Here is a 23480-nt window from a genome sequence, read left to right as displayed (position 1 = left end):
TCATTGGGGTTCAAGTTTGTCTAGAATGTGTAACTTTTAAGAAACAGAAAAAAAAAATAACAATTGTAGTTTCGAGCGCGACACAAAATGTTGGACGTTTTATACTGTAACTTTAGTAAAAATTTAAAAAACACTATACAAATTTATATGGTTGAAAAGGCCTTTAAAAGACGAAATACTAATACTTATTATCTGGCATATTTTTATTAGTACAGTTTTACAGTAGCATGCGTAACGCGATTACACGCTCTGACACGCCGATGTTTGTAGTGCAAAAAAACATGTCCAGTATGATAAATCATGTTTGATATTAGTATCACCTTAAAGATTAAGTTTTTATCTTTCAAATGACCGGTCTAAAATCTATCTAACGCTGTTATTTCAAAAGTTATGGGTATTTGAAAATGTCCAAAAATGTGCATTTTTTCCTCTTGGAGTCTCAATATCTCGGTAAATACTCATTTTACGAAAATTTTATCAGAGACACTTTTTGCTTAAAATTGCTCAAAGAACACAAATATGTGTTCAAAATTTAGAAAAATTTAAATTTTCTTGATTTTGCAATATATTTGTTTATAACAAATTTTTGGGCAGTCTGAGCGACTTTTAACTATGATATTCGGATTCAGCGGGAAAAAATACATAAGAATAACATGTTTTCATCCATCTTCTTCACGTGGCCGATCCGACCCCTCTTTGGCTCCAGGACTAAAATTTTAATTCTCGTCTCGACTGCCGAGAATCTCGACGTATCGAGAAATGATACGAAAAGTCGGGAAATTTGATTTTTTTAGTTTCTATAACTTTATTTGATAAAATATATTAAAATAATTAATTATAATTAATAATACATCAAATTAATGGTAAAACAAATAAATAATTAATTATATGAATAATTAAATAAGTTTAAAATTTTCTTTACAATAAGCTTGTTGCTCAATATGTTTCGATAACAATTTTAGTCTTTCTGGACTACATATTTTTTTAACCCTCTTAAAAATTCTTTCACTACTGGCTTGCGAAGCAGGACCTCCTAAATAATTAATAGCTACTCGAGCCACATGAGGATACTTATTTTTATTTTCTTTCCACCACGTCAAAGGATCATCTTTTACATTAATTATGGATTGGTTGTTGTAATTTTCCACTTCCATCGTGATTTCGTTTTGCGTTAAATTTCGAGCATCATCTAAATCTTTACGAGCACAAAAAAATTTACAAATTTTTGCGAAGGGCTCACCTGTAAATTAATTTTTTCGTGTATTTAAGTATTCAAATATTCTAGGGAATTTGTGGTACCCAATTTTTCATTTGCTTGTACGAAATTTTAAAAAATGTACACCGAACTCTAAATACCCTTGATGTTTACTGAAAAAATGTCAATTTCGTAAACGAAAATGAAAAAATTTGGGCACCAAGTTCTATTGAATGGAATAATAAAAAGTTTCTTACCGGTAACAAAATCATGTCTATCGCTCGAATAGTTTTGTGAGGTCAAATTAGACGACGAGGTTTTATTTGGATGGAAATCATTAAGGTGGTTCTTTCAATATTTGTTGAGACATGAGACCTACCCTATTTTATAGATTAAATCACGCTGAATTCAATGGTATAATTATTTATGGGGCTTACGCTACAAAATCTCGAGATATTTTATCTCAAACTATGCTATTTTAACATGGGAAGCATAGAACGGCCACCATTCATATGGTATTTCTAATCAAAACTTAATTTGTTCGGGTATTGGAGTGTATAGGTTTTATAGAAAAAACTCTCATCTTTCAGCCTGTGTATCGTAAAACAGGGCTTACGCTGCAAAAAATCAAGATTTTTCACGTCAAAGTGAAAAAAACGATGTTTTTGCTATGAATCAGCTGATGTCAGGCTGCGCAGTGCTTACTGCGCATACAAAATATACAGTTCTAATCAAGAGTTCATTATAGAAAAACTTAAACTGAAAGAACCACCTTAATCGCTTGGAGAAGTGCATTTTTTGGCAAATATTTTTAGATCCTCAAATTCATCCTCTAAAAACCTATCTTTGAAGCGAGGATCAACCATCATAGCCACAAAAAGAATTTTACGCGAGGAATTATCGGAAAATTCGTTTAAATTAAATAAATGATCGAATCTATCTTTGATTTCAAATCTAAATGAAGCGGTTAATTCATTGCACTCGGAGTCCTGATCGTTTTCCGACTGCATCGTGTTCAATAGAGCTAAAATCATCGGTATATAACAAGAAATCGTTGGATATTTCTCTCCTTCCATCAAGGTAGCGACTGCAGCAATAGGTGAGACAACAGATATATATTTATCGATCGTCGTCCACTCTTCTACACTTATCTGTTCGATGCCTAATCCAGCTGATACGGCACTCAGAGATACTTTTAATTTCACTAAACGTTGAAGCATCAGCAACGAAAAAAACCATCGATGAGGTACATCCTGAATTAATGTCAGAGGCTCGCAATTGGGATTTATGGTTGTCTGCATGGATTTCGATTGTTGCATCGCGACGAATGATTTTTTAAAAGATGTAACAATTTTTTTAGCTTTTTTAATAACTTGTACCAAATTTTCAAAGGGTTTTTCGGCATCTTTTACAGCCAAATGAATCGTATGATCGAAGCAAGGAATTCTTGTCCACTCGGCTGATAATTCAATAGCACTACGCATGTTTGCCGCATTATCTGTTATCCATACCGAGACAAAACTTTCGTCGTTCAAACCATATTCTTTTAATTGATCTTTTAAAAATGTGTTGATATTCATTCCCGTATGACGTTGAGACATATTTCTAACGGCGAGAACGAAGCTTTTTTGCTCGAAATCATCCGTAACATAGTGCAACGTCAATGACATGAAGGAAATAACTGAACGAGTTGTATATCCGTCGGTCATTAAATAAATCATACGTCTATAATCTAGAAATACAAAAAAAAGTCGATGAAAAATTTAAATTAAAAGTTAATGAATATTATTATAAGTTTCTAGAAACTATATGAGAGATAATCATTTATTCGTCATTTGTTTTCTTACAAAAATAAATTGCATACCTTTTTTAACTTCATTTTGCATTTGAACGATCAATTTTCCTTTGATGGAATTGTACATTTTCGGTATTATGCTGCGTGAAAATGTTGTCGGATGAGGTATTTTGTAATTGGGATTGAATGTTTTCATCATTTCTTGAAATCCTTCTTCTTTCACAACAAAATATGGTTGAAGATCTTTTACCATAAAAGCTGTGATTGACTTCGTATCGTCGCCCCAGCGCAGGAAGGTATCTATTTCCAAGCTGCAGCAAGAAGGATACTTACTCGCGCGCAGAGGCAAAAAGGTATCTAACTCGAGCGCAGCGGCAAAAAGGTATCTAATTCGAGCGAGAAGCAAAAAAGTAGCTTATTCAAACGAAGTGGCTAGAAAGTTTTGACGCGCCGAATTTAGGTTGGCAACGGAGCCGTAAATGATAAAATTTTGTTTTGTATTAGAGCAAAAAAGAAAAAAAACAAGTGAGCTAGTGTAATGATTTTCATTCATTTTTAAGGCGAGCAAACAAATCAATCTCGCCGCGATTTCGACTCAATTTGCCACTTATGGAGAACTTTGTATGTTCTGAGAGGATAGTAGAAGTTATCGGCTTTACATAACTTTGAATTAAATGTTGAATGTTGAATGTTGAAACAAAATTTTATCATTTACGTCTGCGTTGCCAACCTAAATTCAGCGCGTCAAAACTTTCTTGACACTTCGTTTGAATAAGCTACTTTTTTGCTTCTCGCTCGAATTAGATACCTTTATGCCGCTGCGCTCGAGTTAGATACCTTTTTGCCTCTGCGCGCGAGTAAGTATCCTTCTTGCTACAGCTTGGAAATAGATACCTTCCTGCGCTGGGGCGACGGTATACAAAATCGCTTGTGGATGAGTTCGCGGCATATAATCAATTTGTTTATCAGGGGTTTTTGCGGAAACCTCGCGGTTAATTTCAACGTCTGGGTGTTTTTTTTTGTATATGTCTCCATAAGCCAGTCGTTGAACTTCCACCTGTGCTTATTTTTTTATCGCAAAAGATACAACTAGCGAACTGCTCCCCCTCTATTTTATTATAATACTCCCAAACTGGACTCGTATGCGATTTGCTTCTCGTGGTATTATTGTTCTCCTCTATACGTTCAGTCACAGCTTCATTTTCCTCAACGTCTATTGTAAATTCGGCGTCTGATATTTCAGAATCTCCCGATGAGCTTTCGTCGTCTTCGTCCAAAATATCATAAAAGCTCTCGTTATCTTCGTAATCATACTCGTCATCGTTCTCTGACAAAAATTCTTCGTCGTAAGAAACGTAATCAGCATCAATATTTTCCATTATTGTTTAATGGTAACTAATCACAAAATTAAAAAAAAATGATCTATTTAATTTAAAAAGTTTATATTTTAACTACGTAATGATGAAAATGATAGCTTACCTGTAAATTAAATAGTACTTCAAATCAGCGAATTTGCACTAGACCACGTTCAGCAAAGGATGACAATTATTTTATCTCGAACAATATTATGAACTATATTTTCAATTGCACATTGCACAAACAATCACTCACGAGAATTCGAACCAATTATAACAGTGACATAAGCGTAGTACAAAAATATTCGTATGTATTGTAAAAAATTAAAATTATCCGAAAAATCCAAATGATTATGTGAGGGTAATCAAAAATAAAAACGATCTGAACGAGTTGACTTCAAAATATGAACTAATGCGCAGGAGTGACCGAACAAGCCAGGGTACAAAACGTAAACAAACGGGTGCATCGTTCGTGTTGTGTAAGCGTTCGAACCGGTAGCGTTCGAAAATTTAAACGATCGAAGTGCACCGGCTCCAGAATGTAAACAAACCAAAGCCTAGTATACGTTTAAAGCAGGTATTTAAAAAGAAATTAGACTATACACATTTTTTATACATAATTTTTGAGTTTTAAACAATCTAAAAAATATAAATCATTTCGTATCAATCTCTTCGTATCAATATTCATCTCTTGGGGCGGGTTTTTCCTACAGGTGTACCTCTAGTGCGAATCCACTGGTACACCGTACACTGGTACAAGGTTTTCCTTGCCCCTCAGGTCCCGGTGACCTGGGCGAATGCGAGGCAGTTGTGGGGCCTACAGGCTAACCTTCTGAAGGGGCCGCCTGATTGCCATATCCACATAAAAAAAAATCAATCGAATCGATGAAGCATGACAAGGAGAAAAAAGTTTGTACAAAGTTCTTTCATCGAACCTCTCAATGCGATCGACAAACTCAAAGTCGCGCGACCGAATATCAAGTACGTTTCGATCCGCGGAAAAGTGCACCGTAACCCACACGCGTACAGACATGCCTCAGGTGATCAGCGCTATATATACGTGTAGCATGCGCAGCCTATAAGAGATGCATAAATTTTGCATATACGCAGCGCGGCCCGCAAGCCACGACGTCCACTTGCGTAATAATAATTGATATGATAAGTAATTAAAACGTCGCTGCAGTCTATATACATGTAATGTATGTATAACGTTACGTATGCACAGACACACACACACACACACGTGTGTTCGTTATATTATATACGCATTTAAGAGCTCCGCACGATATTGCGGTTATTCATTTAGATTAACACTTGTGTTATGTGTATACAACAAGTACCGAGCTACCGCGCGCCAGAATTCATTCATCGTCGTTACGGGGCACACGTAGCTATGATATAAAATGTCGAAAGGCTAATTCTCTCTCGCTCGCTCACGCCTGATATTATTCGATATTACGACTTCATTAAAAAATTAGCTCGTTTAACTTGCAAATCAGCTGTTATTATTATGATTATTATGCTGCTGCCGCAGCTTTATCATATCGCTCCCCTGGAGAAACTATGGAATAAATCAATGGCCGCGAACGGAGTGTACGAAATCTTAACCGATAAAAGCTTCGACGTTTATTCGTACTTTAGCTCAATACGAATGAAAAAAATGGAAAAAAAGAGGAAGAAATTCAACTAGACTCCAATTCGTCTCTTTTCAACTTTGCGTGTCTTGTTTATCACATACGCATTTTCCACGGCAAGTTACACGTTTGATCAAAGCTGACGATAAATGTGGATAATTCGAGGCGGTGCACACGCGTATATATATAATAGGCTCGAGCTCTCTTCTCTCTGTCTCTGCTTGGGGTCGTGCACTCTAATTCGTGTATATAAGCATATACTTGCGCTTGTTTAAGAGGGGGCGCCGGGGAGTTATTTTTGGAGTCACTGTACAAGAGAGCGTTTAGACATCAGCGTTACTTTCGTCGCGCGTTTCTCCGATAGTTTATTTGCTCTTGTTCTTCCACTTTTTTTTCGCCACGTTCGGATTTGATTATGGAACCAAGAGATTTATGGTATTATAATATCGAATGTACGTATCCGCACGATTGATTTATTTACGATCGGGCAATTTTGAGGCTCTTAAAAGCGAGGAAGCTCAATTATACTCGGGTCGATTGTGTTATAATAGCTACATGTATCGAGTGTTTGCGGTTATTCGGCTTTTTCGGCTGTACATCGAAACTCGCTCGAGCGTAAAATCACTCGATATCGTATTCGAGTATCGAAAAATACGAGTGTAACCGAGTCGAAACTCCAAATCTCAGGTGCGTGCACTTCACCTTGATCCACTGTAATATACCGAAACTATTTTAACTATCCGCGCGCCGCAAGTAAGTACACCCTGAAATAGCCGCACCGAGTAAATATATAATCCGTGGGGCTATATTTACGTATTAAAGCGCCGGACGGTGCAGTGAACGCGGCGCAGACGACGGCCACTCTTATACTCTCGTATCGCAGCTGCAGCGAATCCTCGAGTCGTCGTGTCGTGTCTGCCGCTTCCGCGAATAAGTCGTGCGCCGGGCCTATATAATGTCAAGTGTACTCTCGCTCTCGCTCTTATGCTCTCATTGTTTTGCCGTCGGTGCGGTATTTTATAGTACGTATACCGAGCAAATTCGGTAATGCGCTCCCTCGACTGTCTTTGACTGTTAGCTATACTAGCTTCTATGGGGCTCGCTCGAATTCGAGACACCGGAAAATCGAGAATCGCGACGTGTAAGTATACGCGTCTCGCCGATCGCTATTTCCGGAATCGCATCGCATCTATGTGTTTCGGCAACACATGTATACGCGAGAGATCGGGCTTTATTTCATCGCCACGCACGCATTATGTCGTACGATACGTACGTGCACATCGCTGCGTTTCTGGACTGGCTAGACGCGATTACGCACTCTCCTTCTCTTCCTCTGTAATCGCCTGCGGAAGTCGGAAAAAATCTTACGTTATACAGTGTGCTAGACGCATTTAAGTACGTTCCTTTTTCGCGTTGACAGGGCTATGAAGATTTTTCGAGGGTAAAGGTGAAGAAAGTTTCAATATAAGTACGCAAGGGGATATCTGCCGTGTCACGAACGATAATATTTTCATATGGTACTTGTGCGCGGGGGTCGAGTGTCAACGCGCAGGTAAGTCGTTCATCCGATCTACGCATCGGATTTTCCGGCCCCTACTATTTATTTTATCAGTTTGCGAGGGTCGTGCGAGCTGTAGCAGAGATTTATGAATTGACTTACATGATAAATGAGAGGATTGCCTAAATAACTCTCGCATTTGAATGATGTAAATTAGCTCGCATATTTCAAGCTACAAATGAAGTGGCTGTAAAGGTCCACTCGAAATATATAGTACACGGCAATATTACTGATCACCGCGAGCGCGTAAACCCTGCTGTATACGATCGAACTCGAACCAGGAAATGCGCAATCTCGACACTCTCGATGTCGTTCCCTAATTCCCTGTAAATCAAAAAATTACGACTCTGCGGTTCCTCCGCGCGCGCGCCATTATTTCTTCAAACTGCCGAACGATTTTTTCTTTCTCAAAGTGGTTATTAAACAACAAAAAGAAAAGATGAAATAGAACAACGTCGTTTCTTCTTCCCCGCTGAGAATCGGATGTAAAAAAAAAAAATTTTTTCTTCCTCTTCGTCTTTTATTAGCGCGCGTAAACGTTCAAGGAAGTGCCCCGTCATAATTCGCCAGGACGCGAAGTGGTTTATACTTCGCACTTCGCAGCCGTGCATAGAGATATACGTTTCATCGGCAATTATACATCGTCGACGAGGCTCTCTTCCTTCGTTCGCATGTAATACGGAGCGTATGCAGCCGATAATTACACTAACTGTTGTATATACGCGTATCCTACGTTTATACAGAGGGTCGCGCGGCGCTCGTGCGAGGTAACCGAAAATAAAAACAAAACTAGGGCCGCAGTCGACGTGGTATAAGAGTTCGGAAGACGACTCGTATGTACCGAATGTATCTATACCCCAACGGCTCGAAAGGATAGGAGACTTGGAGCGAGTCTTAGCTTTATTATTAGATATGGCCGTGGAGTATTTTAGGGGTCTCGGTGTGCGAGCGCGTTACGCATACAGCACCTCTTCTTCTTCTTCTTCTTCTTCTTCCTTTTTTTTTCATTTCCCCGCGCGCGAGTGATCCTTCTTTCATCGACGCGGCGGAGAATCGCTCGGTGCGCGGGGAGTGCGAATTTTTTTATATCGCTGCGCTTTGGGTTGGGATAAAAATATACGCGAGCAGCGATTCGCGGGGGGTACGACACTCGTTGAGTGCTCGCACTGGAGCGCGTAAGTATTCGACGATTTCGGAAAAAAAAGTGTCGGCGTCGAGAGGAAAGAAACGAGCCGATGCGAGCGCGCAAAACGATGAAAGCTCGACGAAGGCATTTAACGATCTCTCGGTGTAAATCATACGTTACCTCGCGAGTACACGACGCGTCGGGGAACGTGTTGCAATGGAGAGGCTATACTCGACAATAGACTATACAACAATACCGAACGATTATTTCGATTCCAAGCATCTGTCGCAATGATTTCGCCATCGCACGTATGTACGATGCATAATAAATTTGCATCGATTGAGTTATCAATTGTCCAACTTGACGAATGACCGAGATAGACTTTTATTTCTACCGCGTCGCGCATGATGTACGTCTCGAACGTAATCGCTTTTTAAGTACTCTCAAAAGTCGCAGGGGGGTCCGGGTGCCACCAGCGCGCCACAAGCGTATGCGCCCCTCCTTCCCCAGCAGCACTGCAGCACGAGTTGAACGAACTGCAACTACGAGAGCGAAATTTCAAATCGAAGGTCTAGACTGCACTCGGTCAACGGTCGCATAGATCGAGATCCAAGCTTAGTCGTACGACACTATACCGGCTGCATCTTTTCGCCGTGTTAACTGTTACGTTTTTATTTTGTTCTTTGATTCACGAAAATGTTGAACGAGTATTTGTCATTATATCTCATTTGTGAATTATATTAACTATTTTCTAGGCTTCTTGAATTTATATCTCTCAACTAATCCTGCTACGCTGGAAATTCATCTGTGAACATTTCGCTCGTGAGAACCAGCCACTGAAGCATGTGAAAGAAAAAAAAATTAGCGCGTACATATTTATTTCCGAGCTAATCCCGCGGTAATCTCTTTGACAATCGTAATGGGCAATAATACTGTCACGCGCTGCTCATTCAAAGCTAACTGGGATTTGATCGATCGCATAAATATACTCGCGCGGTTTCACGTGTGGGAATCCTTGCGTATATAAGACTCCGAAACGATAATCGCCGTCCAGTCTCGCGTGCATCGCCGTACACCTATGTCGCAGGCGTTGATAAACTCGTTCGCGGAGTATTTATAGTATGCACGTGAGTCGTGTACCACACGTTTGGGGTAGACGAAATAATTGTTCGAGCCAGACGAAATATCAATGTCACGTACAGAGATCGGAACAAGCGGCGACAAGCTAGGGGTATTATCTATCGTACACTAAACTCGCGACACTTAAAACGTCCATAAAAATAGATTTATTTGACAAGGCCCGGATCATATTCGATCGTGACGTCTACGATGATTTAAAGCTTTTTAAAATTTTTCGTATACATCGCTTCCTTTTACTACTACTACTACTACTACTACTACTTACACGGTAAGCGGACACGAGCAATCATTCGTACTTTCCGGTTATTCGCGCGACATGTTCTTCAGGCGCGAACGTGCTCCAGCACGCGCCTGATCGTGATACACAGGTCGACGGCACGAGCCAAAAAGTTATGATATACATATCGTAAGCTTCGCTACAATTTCGACCTTTGAAACTTTCATTGTCCAAACGCAACTCGGAAAGTTGCTTTAAAGTCTGTGCCGGGTATATGCATTATATATTTTGCGAGGTATACAATACGCGTAATTAACGCCGCGGCACGAAAAGTACCGTAAAACAAACACATTAGTCGCGCGCGGCGCAGCGCACTGTCTTATATATCCCAGCCATGAGCCTCGGACTATATAGCTGTGGTATGCCGCTGCACAGTGCATTGCACTGAATTAACATTTTGACGAGCTTTTCTTTCTCTCTCTCTCTCTCTAGCTCTTTCTTATACGTGGTGTAGTAATAATTCAAGTCGGTCTCTCTCTCACTCTCTCTCTCTCTCTTGGTTCGAGAGTAAAGAAAACGAGAAAAAAATTAAATAAATATGCTAATTGCTCTATTTGCTGCGCGTGCAAAGGCAAAAAATGCGAGCTTGATTTACGGTCGCATCAAAGAGCATTCTCGTGGTCTTTTCTTTGATACATACCTTTAGTTAGTATGAGTCGTCTGTGCGGCCTTGAATTTGAATAATCGCAACATCGATGGAAATTTTTTTAAAAATTTTATCTTTATTGTTGTTACAGAAAGTGACATAGCTTTTCCTACCTTTACATTGAAAATATCACTGTACGTCAGGATCACTGTGTGGTTCTTCAATCGATTTTTCTCTTTGAAAATTGGCAGAATCAATCACTCGTGTAAAATCGAACAGTTTGGACAGCACAGAAAAAGCACGCACTCAACTTTTTTTTTGCAATAATACTATATGTGGCAGCAATTCAATAGACCAGCTTTGAAGTACCGTTTCACTATATTCATTCACAAATTCATCCGAACTTTAATACAATTGTTTCACGGAATGACACGATAAAATAGGAACGTCGTTTTTCACGCGAATGCACCGAAATTCACTCTCATTCGATCATATAGATTATTATATATATCTATAGATATCGAATCAAAAAATTTGAAATCGAGGAAGTGACTGGTTCGCCGAGTCACGACCAAATGCCGAGACAAGTTCAAGCACGGCCGCGTGTATCCCCCTTCGCATATATGTACTATCTTTCCGTCGAGGCCCAAAACCGTCGCGACGAATCCCGACTTCTACGGCTGTATATCGAGCCCTATACAGACGACACACGCACACATACAGACACATATATACAGATATACACCGAGGCACACGACTTCTGTAAATCGCTTCGTCCCCCTGCGACGCGACGCGCCCATATGTAACATTATGCACCTGAGGATGACACAATGCTAAAGATAGCCTCGTCGGGGCTTACAGCTTACATATACGTATGGGGAAAGTGGATTCTTGAGGAAAGCTAATGCCGTGGCTGTGGCTGCTGCTGCTTACGGGACGATGACATCTACGGCGCGGAAGTCCATTTGCGGCAAATGCTTTTATTTATTTATTTCCGTTGAAAATTCTTCAATCCTTTCTTAGTTTATTTACGCGATTAACGGCGAATTGACACGCACTGATTCGTCGATGGATTGTAATCTTTTCGTTTGTTTTTGTTTCGGATAGATAATAGTGCCAATCTTTATTTCTATACCACACCTCGAAGTATATAATGTTTGATAACAAAAAATTTATTGAACCATTCGTATCCAATATATGAAACTTTCTAATGACATTTGAATGAATGTTACACAATTTTTTGAAACAATCGAATGTCGTCTATTTATAAAATTTTGCCGCCTCTTCGGGCGCGATTCTAAATTCGAATGAACAAGTTCAAACCCGTCCAACGACGGGCAGGGAAATGTTTCTGTTTTTTTTTCTTCTTCTTCTTCTTCTTGACTTCTGCCTTTACAGACAGGAACTATTGCAACGAGCTCTATCTACGGCACTCCAACGCATATCCGGTTTTAAAAAGATATGATGCAATACCGTGACGAGGCCGATGTTCCTAAGATGAAACCCTAAAATTTTTTCTTTTTTTTTTTTTGTTTGGTCGTCGCGTACAAATGATAATTATAACCTGTTTCTAAATACGATACTTCTAAGTAGGTACAAAGGAGGAGAGAAAGATATAGAAAAAAATATGTTAGTATTGTTAATTAAAAGAAAAATTTTGAAAATTATAATTTTTCCGAAATTGCTTGAGTTAAGGGGTTAGTTGATAGACATTTTTTCACGAACCATTGTCACCGTCGCTTTTGGTTAAAGATTAATATTCAATCGTCAACGAAACACGCGTATTAGAAATTATAATTTTTTTTTAAGAGAATTAACGCACACACGACGTTCTCGTCTATTCAAACGAACCTTGGCTCTCATTTTCTGTTATAAAAAATGAGAGCTTTCAACTTGCACGCTCATTACAGATATCAGAGTGAAAAAATGAAATTGAAAAAAAAATATAATGGAAGAAGTTGCGGACATTCTTTTTAACGACAATGCATGTCGATGAAGTTTTGCTTGTTCTTGTAGATCGGCCCCCAAGCGCCATTCTTATCCGCGGCCGCAGTCGTCGTTTTCGGCTGAGTCTTGACCGGTGCCTGCATAATTATCGGTGAAGCAATTGCGGCTTTATCTTTTCTAGAAAAAAAAAGAAGAGAAATTTATGGTCTCTGTTGGATCCACAAGTCGATGGCACTTGAATGTATGGACATAATTAAATCGAGAAAAGATGTTTACTTGGGAATGGCACCCTTCGGGGCGGTGTAAGACAATCGTTCTTGAACCATTTTGCTTTGAACAAGAGTTGAGAGAGATTCTTTTATAATTATTCGGTGTGTAAAGCGCTGTCAAGCTGGACGTTTATTTGAATAAACGGGAAAACGTTTCTCGCAACGATGACAATGGCTCGGGGCAGCTATTATTCTTGACTTTGTGGCGAAGATCGGCTGTGAGTGAGTAACTTCGTTAGCTGCTAACGAAGTTAAGGCCGGATTTTGTCGGGGAACTGCAAATATCATCGTTAGAAAAAAAAATAACAATGAGAAAACAACGTTTTTCGTTCATTTTCATTTTAACGTAGAGAGCAGCTATGTCGATTGTACTTACGCTACGGTACGTGATGTAAGTGGACGAGTACTAAAAGTTCAAGACGGTTTCCAGAGTTGCCCCGGCGGCTTCCTTTGCGAGTCCGAAGATTTTTTGCTAGTCTAAAATTTGAAGAAAAAAAATTTGTTGTATTAACATTCATAATTTATAGTTTAAACGTTGACACTTAAACAGGTTTAAATACTGGATTTGTTGCATAATATTGTATTTAAAAAAGAGAGAAATGACTTATCAAAATAAATTGTAGCTACTTTTTAATCTAGGACTTAGTTATACAATAAATCATGCTATTCAACTATCATTTATGTAAGTTTTTTTTGGTGGCAGAAAATTACTATTCAATCCAATGTCATTTTAAAAGTATATAAGAAAAAATAATTTACCTAATGCTTGCGAGAAATGTTGGAGAGTTTCCTTGATGGTCGAAGACTTTGCACTTCATGGACACATACGAATTAAATGCTCGACGTGAATTACCAATAAAGGCGGGGTTGGATGAGAGCGATAAAAGAAAACGCACGAAATCAAATCACTTTTGTTGCAAATTTATATAAAGATGAAGATGCACAAAGGGAAGATGGTGCTTGGATATCCTTTTGTGTCGAAATTTTGTGAAATAATTGCGCGACTCGATGAAACTCGCTTGAATTTTGAAGGATGATGCTTGAATTTTGCAGAGAAAAGACTGCGTCCGCTTCCTGCGAGACGGTCGGTTTTACGTGCCGCGGCGATTCGCGACTCCCACTCCGCGCCGTCTGCACTGTGGCAAATTTCTCACCTCGCCTCGCGTGCATGCAGTTGCTCGTGTATCCTTTGGATGAGGCGCGAAGGAAGGGGGAAACGGGGGAATTTTTCTTGGGTTAATCGAGGCCAATAAAATATTAGAATATGCGCCACCCTGTGACAGTATTGCGACGTGCACGACTCATCGTTTTCAGCGAGTAAAATCGGCTTTCCCAGTGACAATGCTGCTTTGTAAAATTAAAAAAGGAAGCTTGTCCAAGCAAAATGTTACCCTCTCGTCAGTCTGATCGCTTTTCAAAAAATAAGGGGACCTACGAAAATCAATTACGCCTCGATTTCTGCACACATCAACGAACAATCGCTCGCGACTCGAGAGCGAAATGAAAAATTTTCGCGATGAATAATTTAGCTTAGATCCAGTTTCCTCCCGGTGGTAATGCGAGTCTGATGCAATATTGTCTTCGGTGTCATCAGTGGAGAGCCGCCGCCGCCGCCGCCGCAGCCATCTTGAAACCTTCTCTTTAAATATATCGCGAATGCGAATATTATTCCTTGAAATCGTTTGGCCGCGCGCGCGCGGGGACCGAGTATATGCATATGAGAAATCGGCCAGGGGCTTTCTATCGACTCGGCTGCGATGCGAGAGGTGTTTATTCGAGAGATGAATCATATTTTCCGTTGATAATTTCACGGGTTATTTTCATTTTCGACGTGCACTCGAGCTGTTTACCATCGCGCAGAATGCGCGTGAGTGTAAACAAGGCCGGAAATCGCTATCGATGTAATACGCGAACTTCGAGTTGAAAAACTTTTCGATAATAATGCAAAAGAAATCGATCGGTCGAAGATCGACCATGTTTGTTGACGATTCGCGCGGAAAATGCGCATCGGTAAATGAAAAGCCATACGGGACACACCACGGAATAAAAAGTTAATTTATCGGATGGCATACGTGACGATGTTCACGCTCCAAGTGACCCGCATGTTTTCAATGCGCAGATTTCCTTTCTTTTTTATTGTCATTGTTAAAACAGCTCCATTGACGAAATCGCGCAATTGTAGAGGAGTATTGAAATTTCGAATTAGCAAAAAATGTAATACATTTTATTGATCAATTTTTTTGTATCCACGAGACAATCTAGTCACGCGTTACATTGTGGCGTAATTGAATATTCTAATGCAATGGCATTTATTATTATTTTTTTTTCTTGAAGTCCGCGAGAAACCTGTTTAGCTTTTATCAGACGTTGAGCGGAGAAAAAAAGTATGTAGTTCATTATGTAATCGTCTACGAGATCTTTTATCACACAGTGCGACGAATATTTCTTTCCTTTTATTTTAATATTTTTTCGTATGTTCTCTTTCGAGAATTGTTATGTTATTGTGATGTGGATCGATTGCATTGGCACCGCTGCGCTAACATCTGGAAATTGATTATGCACTAAAATGTCTATCGATACATTTTTTCATGAACGATCGAAGGTTTAATTTTAAAATCGGTACAAAGCGAGCGTATCGTATTCAAATTTTTATATATCAGTTCAACAATTTCCATAATCAGGATATGCCGCTGACGAGAAACGAGTCTGATAATCTTTAGCGCTCAAGGTAGAAAACTACACGGTAGTCACTTGACTCGGAATTAGAAAATTTTCCTTATTACTTTGACAATATTTAAAATTCTGATAGTTCAAGATACATCCGAAAATCGTAGAGAAAATCAACGAAATAAATGTATCATTTATTAAATTTTCAAAATTTTTGAATAAGACTCTTGTGTTGTTGACTTTGTTGTCAACGATGGTGCAATTATAAAGGTCATTCTCCTATAGTTATTTCAATGTTGTGCGCAGCGTCATTTGAAAAAAATAGAAAAAGATAAGTGATTAAACAATATGAAAAATTCTTTTTGAACAACATTAGACCCAGTAGATTCCCGGTCATTTCCCCGAATCCATTCCCGTATTCGGGGAAATGGATTCGGGGGAATGGGCGGTTACCGACCCAGTAAAGTATATCAATTGAAAATTTTCAAAAAAGTGTTTTTAAAATAAAGAGCTTAATTTTTAATTTTAGGTAATATTCAAACGGTAATCTTAGACATTTTAGGAAATGAAAAAAAATTAATTAAATATCACTACGAGAATTTTTTATATTTTTTATAGGGTATATTGTTAAATTATGAAAAAATTTCTTTTAATTACTTCATTAGTTACTTGACTAAATCGAAAAATAAACGATGATAATGTTTATTTATCGCAAAAATAACACCAAAGAGGTTTCTGAATTTTGCAAGAAAAGCATCATATTAGGGTCTCTAAAAAAGGGCAATGGACGATTCGAAAAATTCTGAAAAAATTCATACAGATTCTTTGAAAAATTTCAAAACTTTTGATCGGTGCATTTTTTTGTTTAAGCGCTCCTAACTTGATATAGAAAATCTCAAAGATTTTTAATTAAAATAGAAAACTCCTTTTAAAATGGACCCTAAGGCACATTCAATAAAACTAAGCATAGGGAGCTTTATTATTAGGTTCCTGGAGACCCCAAAAAAATTTGGTAAAGATCCGTGACCCGAAGGTGAAAAGATCTCTTTGTTAGTCAAGTTAGAATCTGAAATTGTTTCGAATTTTGTAATGATAATGTATAAGTACATAAATCAGGAACTTAATTGTAAACAATATGATCATAAACGATTTTAACATATTCCTTCGACACACTGATCCTGTTTACGTTAAAAACAAATAAGTTTGAATATTGTCTTGCCCGATGAAATAAGTCTTAATCCCAAAACATAAATTTTACTCGTTCAATTTCCGTGGTACTAAATAGATAAACCTTCATTTAGTTTAGGCACGAAAATGGACAAAATTGAGAAAAAATTCGAAGAATTTGTCTCTGATGAGAAATCACGTGAACAAGACATTATTTTATCCCACGACAAACAACACGTTTGTGATGTTTGTCAAGAGGCATTTACACAAGAATCAAGCTTGATAGCACATCGAGACACAATTCATAATGAACGACAAAATTACGAGTGCGACAAGTGCGAAAAGAAATTTGAGTTTCGAAGTCATTTGAGTAGACACCAAATATCAGAACACAAGAGCCGCAACGACTTTCCATGTGACAGCTGTGAGAGAAAATTTGTGAAAAAATCAAGTTTGATTACGCACCAAAAATTAGTACACAAGAATCGCAAAGATTTCACATGCAACAAGTGTGAGAAGAAATTTAAAAATAAATCAATTTTACTCAAACATAAAAAAATATTCCACGAAGTTTTCAAAGATTATTTATGTGAAAAGTGCGCCAAAAGATTTTCAAGTAAACAGAGTTTACTCACCCACGTAAGAGGAATCCACGAGGGTCGCCAAGATTTTGCACGTGACGAGTGCGAAAAAAATTTTAGATTTAAATCAGATTTGTTGAAGCACGAAAAGACAGTCCATGAAGGTCGTAAAGATTTTGCATGGAAACATTGCGAGCAAAAATTTATGTCTCAAAGGAATTTTATAAAACACCAAAAAACAGTCCACGAAAGTAGCAAAGATTACGGATGTAATAAATTTGAGAAGATATTTACAACAAAATCCAGTTTGCTTTTACACAAAAAGACAATCCATGAACATCCGAAAGATTACGCATGTGGCAAGTGCGAAAAGAAATTTAAACAAAAATCGGGTTTGCTCTACCACCAAAATACAGTACACGACGGTCGCAAAGATTACGCATGCGACCAGTGCGAAAGTAAATTTGGACTGAAATCGTCTTTGCTCATGCACCAAAAGACAGTTCACGAGGGTCGCAAAGATTATTCATGCGACAAATGTGAAAAGAAATTTGGATATAAGTCAGATTTGTTGAGACACCAAAGGGACGTCCACGAAGGTCGTAAAAATTTCGCATGTGACAAATGCGAGAAGAAATTTGGACATAAATGGATTCTGATTCAGCATCACAAGATAGTGCATGAAGGTCGCAAAGATTTCGCATGTGACAAGTGTGATAAAACATTTTCACAAAAAATTGGGTTTCTCTACCACCAAAATACAGTACACGACGGACACAAAGATTACGAATGCGACCAGTGCGAAAGTAAATTTGGACTGAAATCGTCTTTGCTCGTACACCAAAAGACAGTTCACGAGGGTCACAAAGATTACGCATGTGACAAATGCGAGAAGAAATTTGGACGTAAACAACATTTGCTTTTGCACCAAAGAACAGTACATGAAGGTCGCAAAGATTTCGCATGTGATAAATGCGAGACTAAATTTGGACAAAAAGTACATTTGCTTTTGCACCAAAGAACAGTACATGAAGGTCGCAAAGATTACGGATGTGACAAATGCGAGAAGAAATTTGGACATAAATCTGATTTGTTAAAACACCAAAATAGAGTCCATGAAGGTCACAAAGATCACGAATGCGAGACGTGTGAAAAGAAATTTGGACGAAAATCGTCTTTGCTCATACACCAAAAGACAGTTCACGAGGGTCGCAAAGATTACGGATGTGACAAATGCGAGAAGAAATTTGGACATAAATCTGATTTGTTAAGACACCATAAGGCAGCCCATGAAGGTCACAAAGATTACGCATGCGAGACGTGTGAAAAGAAATTTGGACGAAAATCGACTTTCCTCTTACACCAAAAGACAGCCCACGAAGGTCAAAAAGATTTTACATAAGACATTTGTGAGAAGCAATTTACACAAAAAAAAAGTTTGTTCTTCCACCAAAACATAATACACGAAGGCAAGAAAGATTTTGCATGTGACAAGTGCAAGCAGAAATTCGGATACAAATGGACTTTGCTCCTCCATCAAAGTACAGTACACGAAAATTCTAAAGGTTTTGCATGTGATGAGTGCGAGAAGACATTTGGACAAAAATCAAATTTGCTCAGACACCAAAGGACAGTTCACGTATAGATCGCAAAGATTACGCATACCACGCAACTGCTAGAATAGTCATGATGATTGGTAATTTTAAATCTATGCAGATACTAATCCATATCTTTTTCTGAAATTTCAATAAAAATTGCACCCAAATGATTGGGTCTTAACTAAACCTTGACGATTCAATTATCATTACACCTTCGTTGTGGGGGTGCTTCAATTTTTAATCAAACGATATTTCGCGTACTATTTATTACTTTCCGATTGGTTTTTGGGCTACTTAGTAGTGAACTCTTCATTCAACTATCATCCATACGTTTTTTTCACGTCTTGTTTGGTACGCTGCGAATGGGGCGTACATTTGATTGTCTACAAGATTCTGTATAAATTTCACCTAATGATACACGAATCGATCAAACACAGGTAAGTGGAAGATTTTGATAAATTTGCTGACAGACAAATTATTTATGCTACGATAAACGTCGTAGAAGAGAAAAAAGTTTCAACTTCTTTCAAATATCTTAATGATGAAAATTTTCGATGTGAATTTATGCGTTTCTGCATATTTTTAAGATTGTTTGTTTCTTTACGTTAGCTTTTCATAATTTTGAAGTTTCCCACCAAAAAACAGTTCATGTAAGTCGCAAGTATTTTGCTTGAAACAAAATGAGAGAAGAAATGATGATTGACAAGTGTAAATATGCATACTTATACATACGTTTTTCAACAATTTCATTAAAAGTCGCGCCAATTGGATTTTGAACTTGACCATATTTTGCATACTGCTAGTTGCTACTCTCTTTAATTTTTTTGTATCCTTGATTTCTGCAGCTATTCATGACATGATTAGATCAGCTGTAATTTTTTTCACGTCGTGTTTGGAGCTGTGAAAATTTCAAACTGTTAGTTGTATTCTGGATTTTTGAAATACCTCACCGGTTAGTACACTGAACTAATCAAACATACACTAGTGAAGGACTTTGATGATTTTATTGACTGATTAATTCTGCTAATAGAAACGCGATCGATAATAACGATAAGTTTTTACTGAAAAAAAAGAAAGCACTAACAATCGTATTATCCTTTTTTCATTACTTTGATCTATCCAAAATCTTATATTCAAGTTCTTCAAATTGCATGAGCGGCAAATAAAATTTGCGTGGGTCGGCACATTTTCTGATCTACCAATGGGCGAAAAACACAAGCTTCCATAGACCAACAGGCGATCGAAGCAAATTATCCGAGCGCTACTACACAAACAACACTATACATTGAAAAATACTTCAAATATGCTTATGGCTATGCGGAGCTTTGGCCCGCAGCTGCCATACAAATACGATGCAAATCCTTGTTCTTCAGTTTGTCGAAAATCATTTCACAGCAGAAAATCGGCAGCCTTCAGCGTGTCAGCTCCATGAAAGGATCCAGAGCCCAAGACCGGAAAAATCTTCTCAATGATATCTCGCAATGATGTATGACACGAGCTTCCTCGTACTTTTTGGACAGCACACACAGTTTTTCCGAGCGCGCAAACTTGAAGTAGTCCTCAAATGTGAGTTGTCTCGCCGCCTCGTTGGGTTGTAAATGGATTAGACCATAAAACGACAAAGTCGGAGTCATCATTATTTCATCCACTTTGTTTACGAACTCCCCATCGTTATACCACGATTTTTCGAGATTCGACAACTCGAACCATTCGTACTTGGTGAAAAATTTCATGATCGTCAAGGCGTCGTTTACATGTCGTATCCTCTATGCTCCAGACGTTCGATAACCGCCAGCAGGTCAGAGGTGATCTGCAGCTCGATGATAATGATCGAAAGCCGTCAAAACAATTTTAATGAAATTGTTACAGTTTTTATTGTATCTATTGTAGTGTAAGTAGATTATTTCAAACAAGTCGGTATTTTATTTAAAAGTGAGAAAATATGGAACACGCCGATCACGTCATGCATCCGAGCGGTAGTAGATAGGGGGGAGGGGGGGGGGGGGGNGCGGTAGTAGATAAGGGGGGGGGGCGAGGTGCGAATATTTGAATGAACATTGAAACTTTTTATAATTTATGATATTTTGTATGAGAATCTATTGACTCGATAATACCAAGAGATTTTTTTAAGCATGTTTTAGTTTAGAAGGCCAAAAAAATTCCTCGTATACCGGCACCAAGTTAGAGTTTTAAACCGATTCAAATATTGTAAGGAGAATGTATAAACGAATAAATCGATAATTTAATCGTAAACAAACGATTTTCACATATTGCCTTGACACACTGATCATGTTTGCGGTAAAAACAAATAAGTTCAAATGTTGTCTTCCCCGATGAAACAAGTCTTCCCATAACATAAATTTTACTCGTTCAATTTCCGTGGTACTAAATAGATAAACCTTCATTTAGTTTAGGCACGAAAATGGACAAAATTGAGAAAAAATTGGAAGAAGTTGTCTTTGATGACAAATCACGTGAACAAGACATTATTTTATCCCTCGACAAACAACACGTTTGTGGTATTTGTCAGGAGGCATTTACACAAGAATCAAGCTTGATAGCACACCGCGACACAATTCATAAGGAACGACAAAATTACGAGAGCGACAAGTGCGAAAAGAAATTTGAGTTTCGAAGTCATTTGAGTAGACACCAAATATCAGAACACAAGAGCCGCAACGACTTTCCATGTGACAGCTGTGAGAGAAAATTTGTGAAAAAATCAAGTTTGATTACGCACCAAAAATTAGTACACAAGAATCGCAAAGATTTCTCATGTAACAAGTGTGACAAAAAATTTGAAAATAAATCAAATTTAATTAATCACAAAAAAATATTCCACGAAGTTTTCAAAGATTATTTATGTGAAAAGTGCGCCAAAAGATTTTCAAGTAAACAGAGTTTACTCACCCACGTAAGAGGAATCCACGAGGGTCGCAAAGATTTTGCATGTGACAAGTGCGAAAAAAATTTTAGATTTAAATCAGATTTGTTGAAGCACGAAAAGACAGTCCATGAAGGTCGTAAAGATTTTGCATGGAAACATTGCGAGCAAAAATTTATGTCTCAAAGGAATTTTATAAAACACCAAAAAACAGTCCACGAAAGTAGCAAAGATTACGGATGTAATAAATTTGAGAAGATATTTACAACAAAATCCAGTTTGCTTTTACACGAAAAGACAATCTACGAACATCGGAAAGATTTCGCATGTGATAAGTGCGAGAAAAAATTTGGACAAAAACATCATTTGCTGTCGCACCAAAAGATAATTCACGAAGGTCGCAATGATTACGCATGTAACAAATGCGAGAAGAAATTTGGATATAAGTCAGATTTGTTGAAACATCAAAGGACCGTTCACGAAGGTCGTAAAGATTTCGCATGTGACAAGTGCAAAAAGAAATTCAAACAAAAAACGGGTTTGCTCTACCACCAAAATACAGTACACGACGGTCGCAAAGATTACGCATGCGACCAGTGCGAAAGTAAATTTGGACTGAAATCGTCTTTGCTCATACACCAAAAGATAGTTCATGAGGGTCGCAAAGATTACGCATGTGACAAATGCGAGAAGAAATTTGGACGTAAACAACGTTTGCTTTTGCACAAAAAAATATTCAACGAAGGTCGCAAAGATTTCGCATGTGATAAATGCGAGACTAAATTTGGACAGAAATGGACTCTGATTCAGCACCACAAGACAGTGCATGAAGGTCGCAAAGATTATGCATGCGATCAGTGCGAAAAGAAATTTAAACAAAAATCGGGTTTGCTCTACCACCAAAATACAGTACACGACGGAAGCAAAGATTACACATACGACCAGTGCGAGAAGAAATTTGGACATAAATCTGATTTGTTAAGACACCAAAATAGAGTCCATGAAGGTCACAAAGATTACGCATGCGAGATGTGTGAAAAGAAATTTGGACGAAAATCGACTTTGTTCTTACACCAAAAGACAGTTCACGAGGGTCTCAAAGATTACGCATGTGACAAATGCGAGAAGAAATTTGGATATAAGTCAGATTTGTTGAAACATCAAAGGACCGTCCATGAAGGTCGTAAAGATTTTGCATGTGACAAGTGTGATAAAACATTTTCACAAAAAATTGGATTGCTTTACCACCAAAAATCAGTACACGAAGGTCGCAAAGATTTTGAATGCGATAATTGCGAGAAAAAATTTGGACAAAAAGCGCATTTGCTTATACACCAAAAAACAGTCCACGAAGGTCAAAAAGATTTTACATGCGACATTTGTGAGAAGCAATTTACACAAAAAAAGAGTTTGCTCTTCCACAAAAACATAATACACGAAGGCAAGAAAGATTTTGCATGTGATGAGTGCGAGAAAAGATTTGGACAAAAATCAAACTTGCTCAGACACCAAAGGATAGTTCACGTATAGATCGCAAAGATTACGCATACCACAACTGCTGGAATAGTCATGATGATTGGTAATTTTAAATATATGCAGATACTAATCCATATCTTTTTCTGAAATTTCAATAAAAATTGTACCTAAATAATTGTGCCTTGAGTGTTCAACTATCATTACACCTTCGTTCCATGTTTAGTT

The 23480-nt window shown here is 38.1% G+C and overlaps 1 protein-coding gene across 1 annotated transcript; it reads right to left on the bottom strand.

Moving 5' to 3' along the window:
• Positions 1–1968: 1968 nt before the first annotated feature.
• On the bottom strand, positions 1969–4369 carry LOC106656606 (zinc finger BED domain-containing protein 4-like). The gene is made up of 4 exons (XM_014377669.1): positions 4174–4369; positions 3060–3233; positions 2575–2927; positions 1969–2490 (listed from the first exon to the last, which is right to left on the bottom strand). Exons 1-4 carry the CDS (start codon positions 4367–4369, stop codon positions 1969–1971), a joined length of 1245 nt encoding a protein of 414 aa, XP_014233155.1.
• Between the last annotated feature and the right edge of the window lie 19111 nt (positions 4370–23480).

This window comes from Trichogramma pretiosum, unplaced genomic scaffold (genome assembly GCF_000599845.2).
Source record: "Trichogramma pretiosum strain Unisexual culture from Peru unplaced genomic scaffold, Tpre_2.0 scaffold41, whole genome shotgun sequence".
Lineage (NCBI taxonomy): Eukaryota > Metazoa > Arthropoda > Insecta > Hymenoptera > Trichogrammatidae > Trichogramma > Trichogramma pretiosum.
This window is presented reverse-complemented; position numbering and strand designations above follow the sequence as displayed.

Bases quoted from the DNA above. Each gene is read 5' to 3' on its own strand.
- LOC106656606 (XM_014377669.1), bottom strand. From the start codon at position 4,369: ATGGAAAATATTGATGCTGATTACGTTTCTTACGACGAAGAATTTTTG. The intron at 3,234-4,173 runs GTATAGAGGAGA...TTATGGTAAAAG, and splicing joins AAATGAAGCTGTGACTGAAC to ATCTTCAACCATATTTTGTT. The intron at 2,928-3,059 runs GTATGCAATTTA...TTGTATTTCTAG, and splicing joins GCAAAATGAAGTTAAAAAAG to ATTATAGACGTATGATTTAT.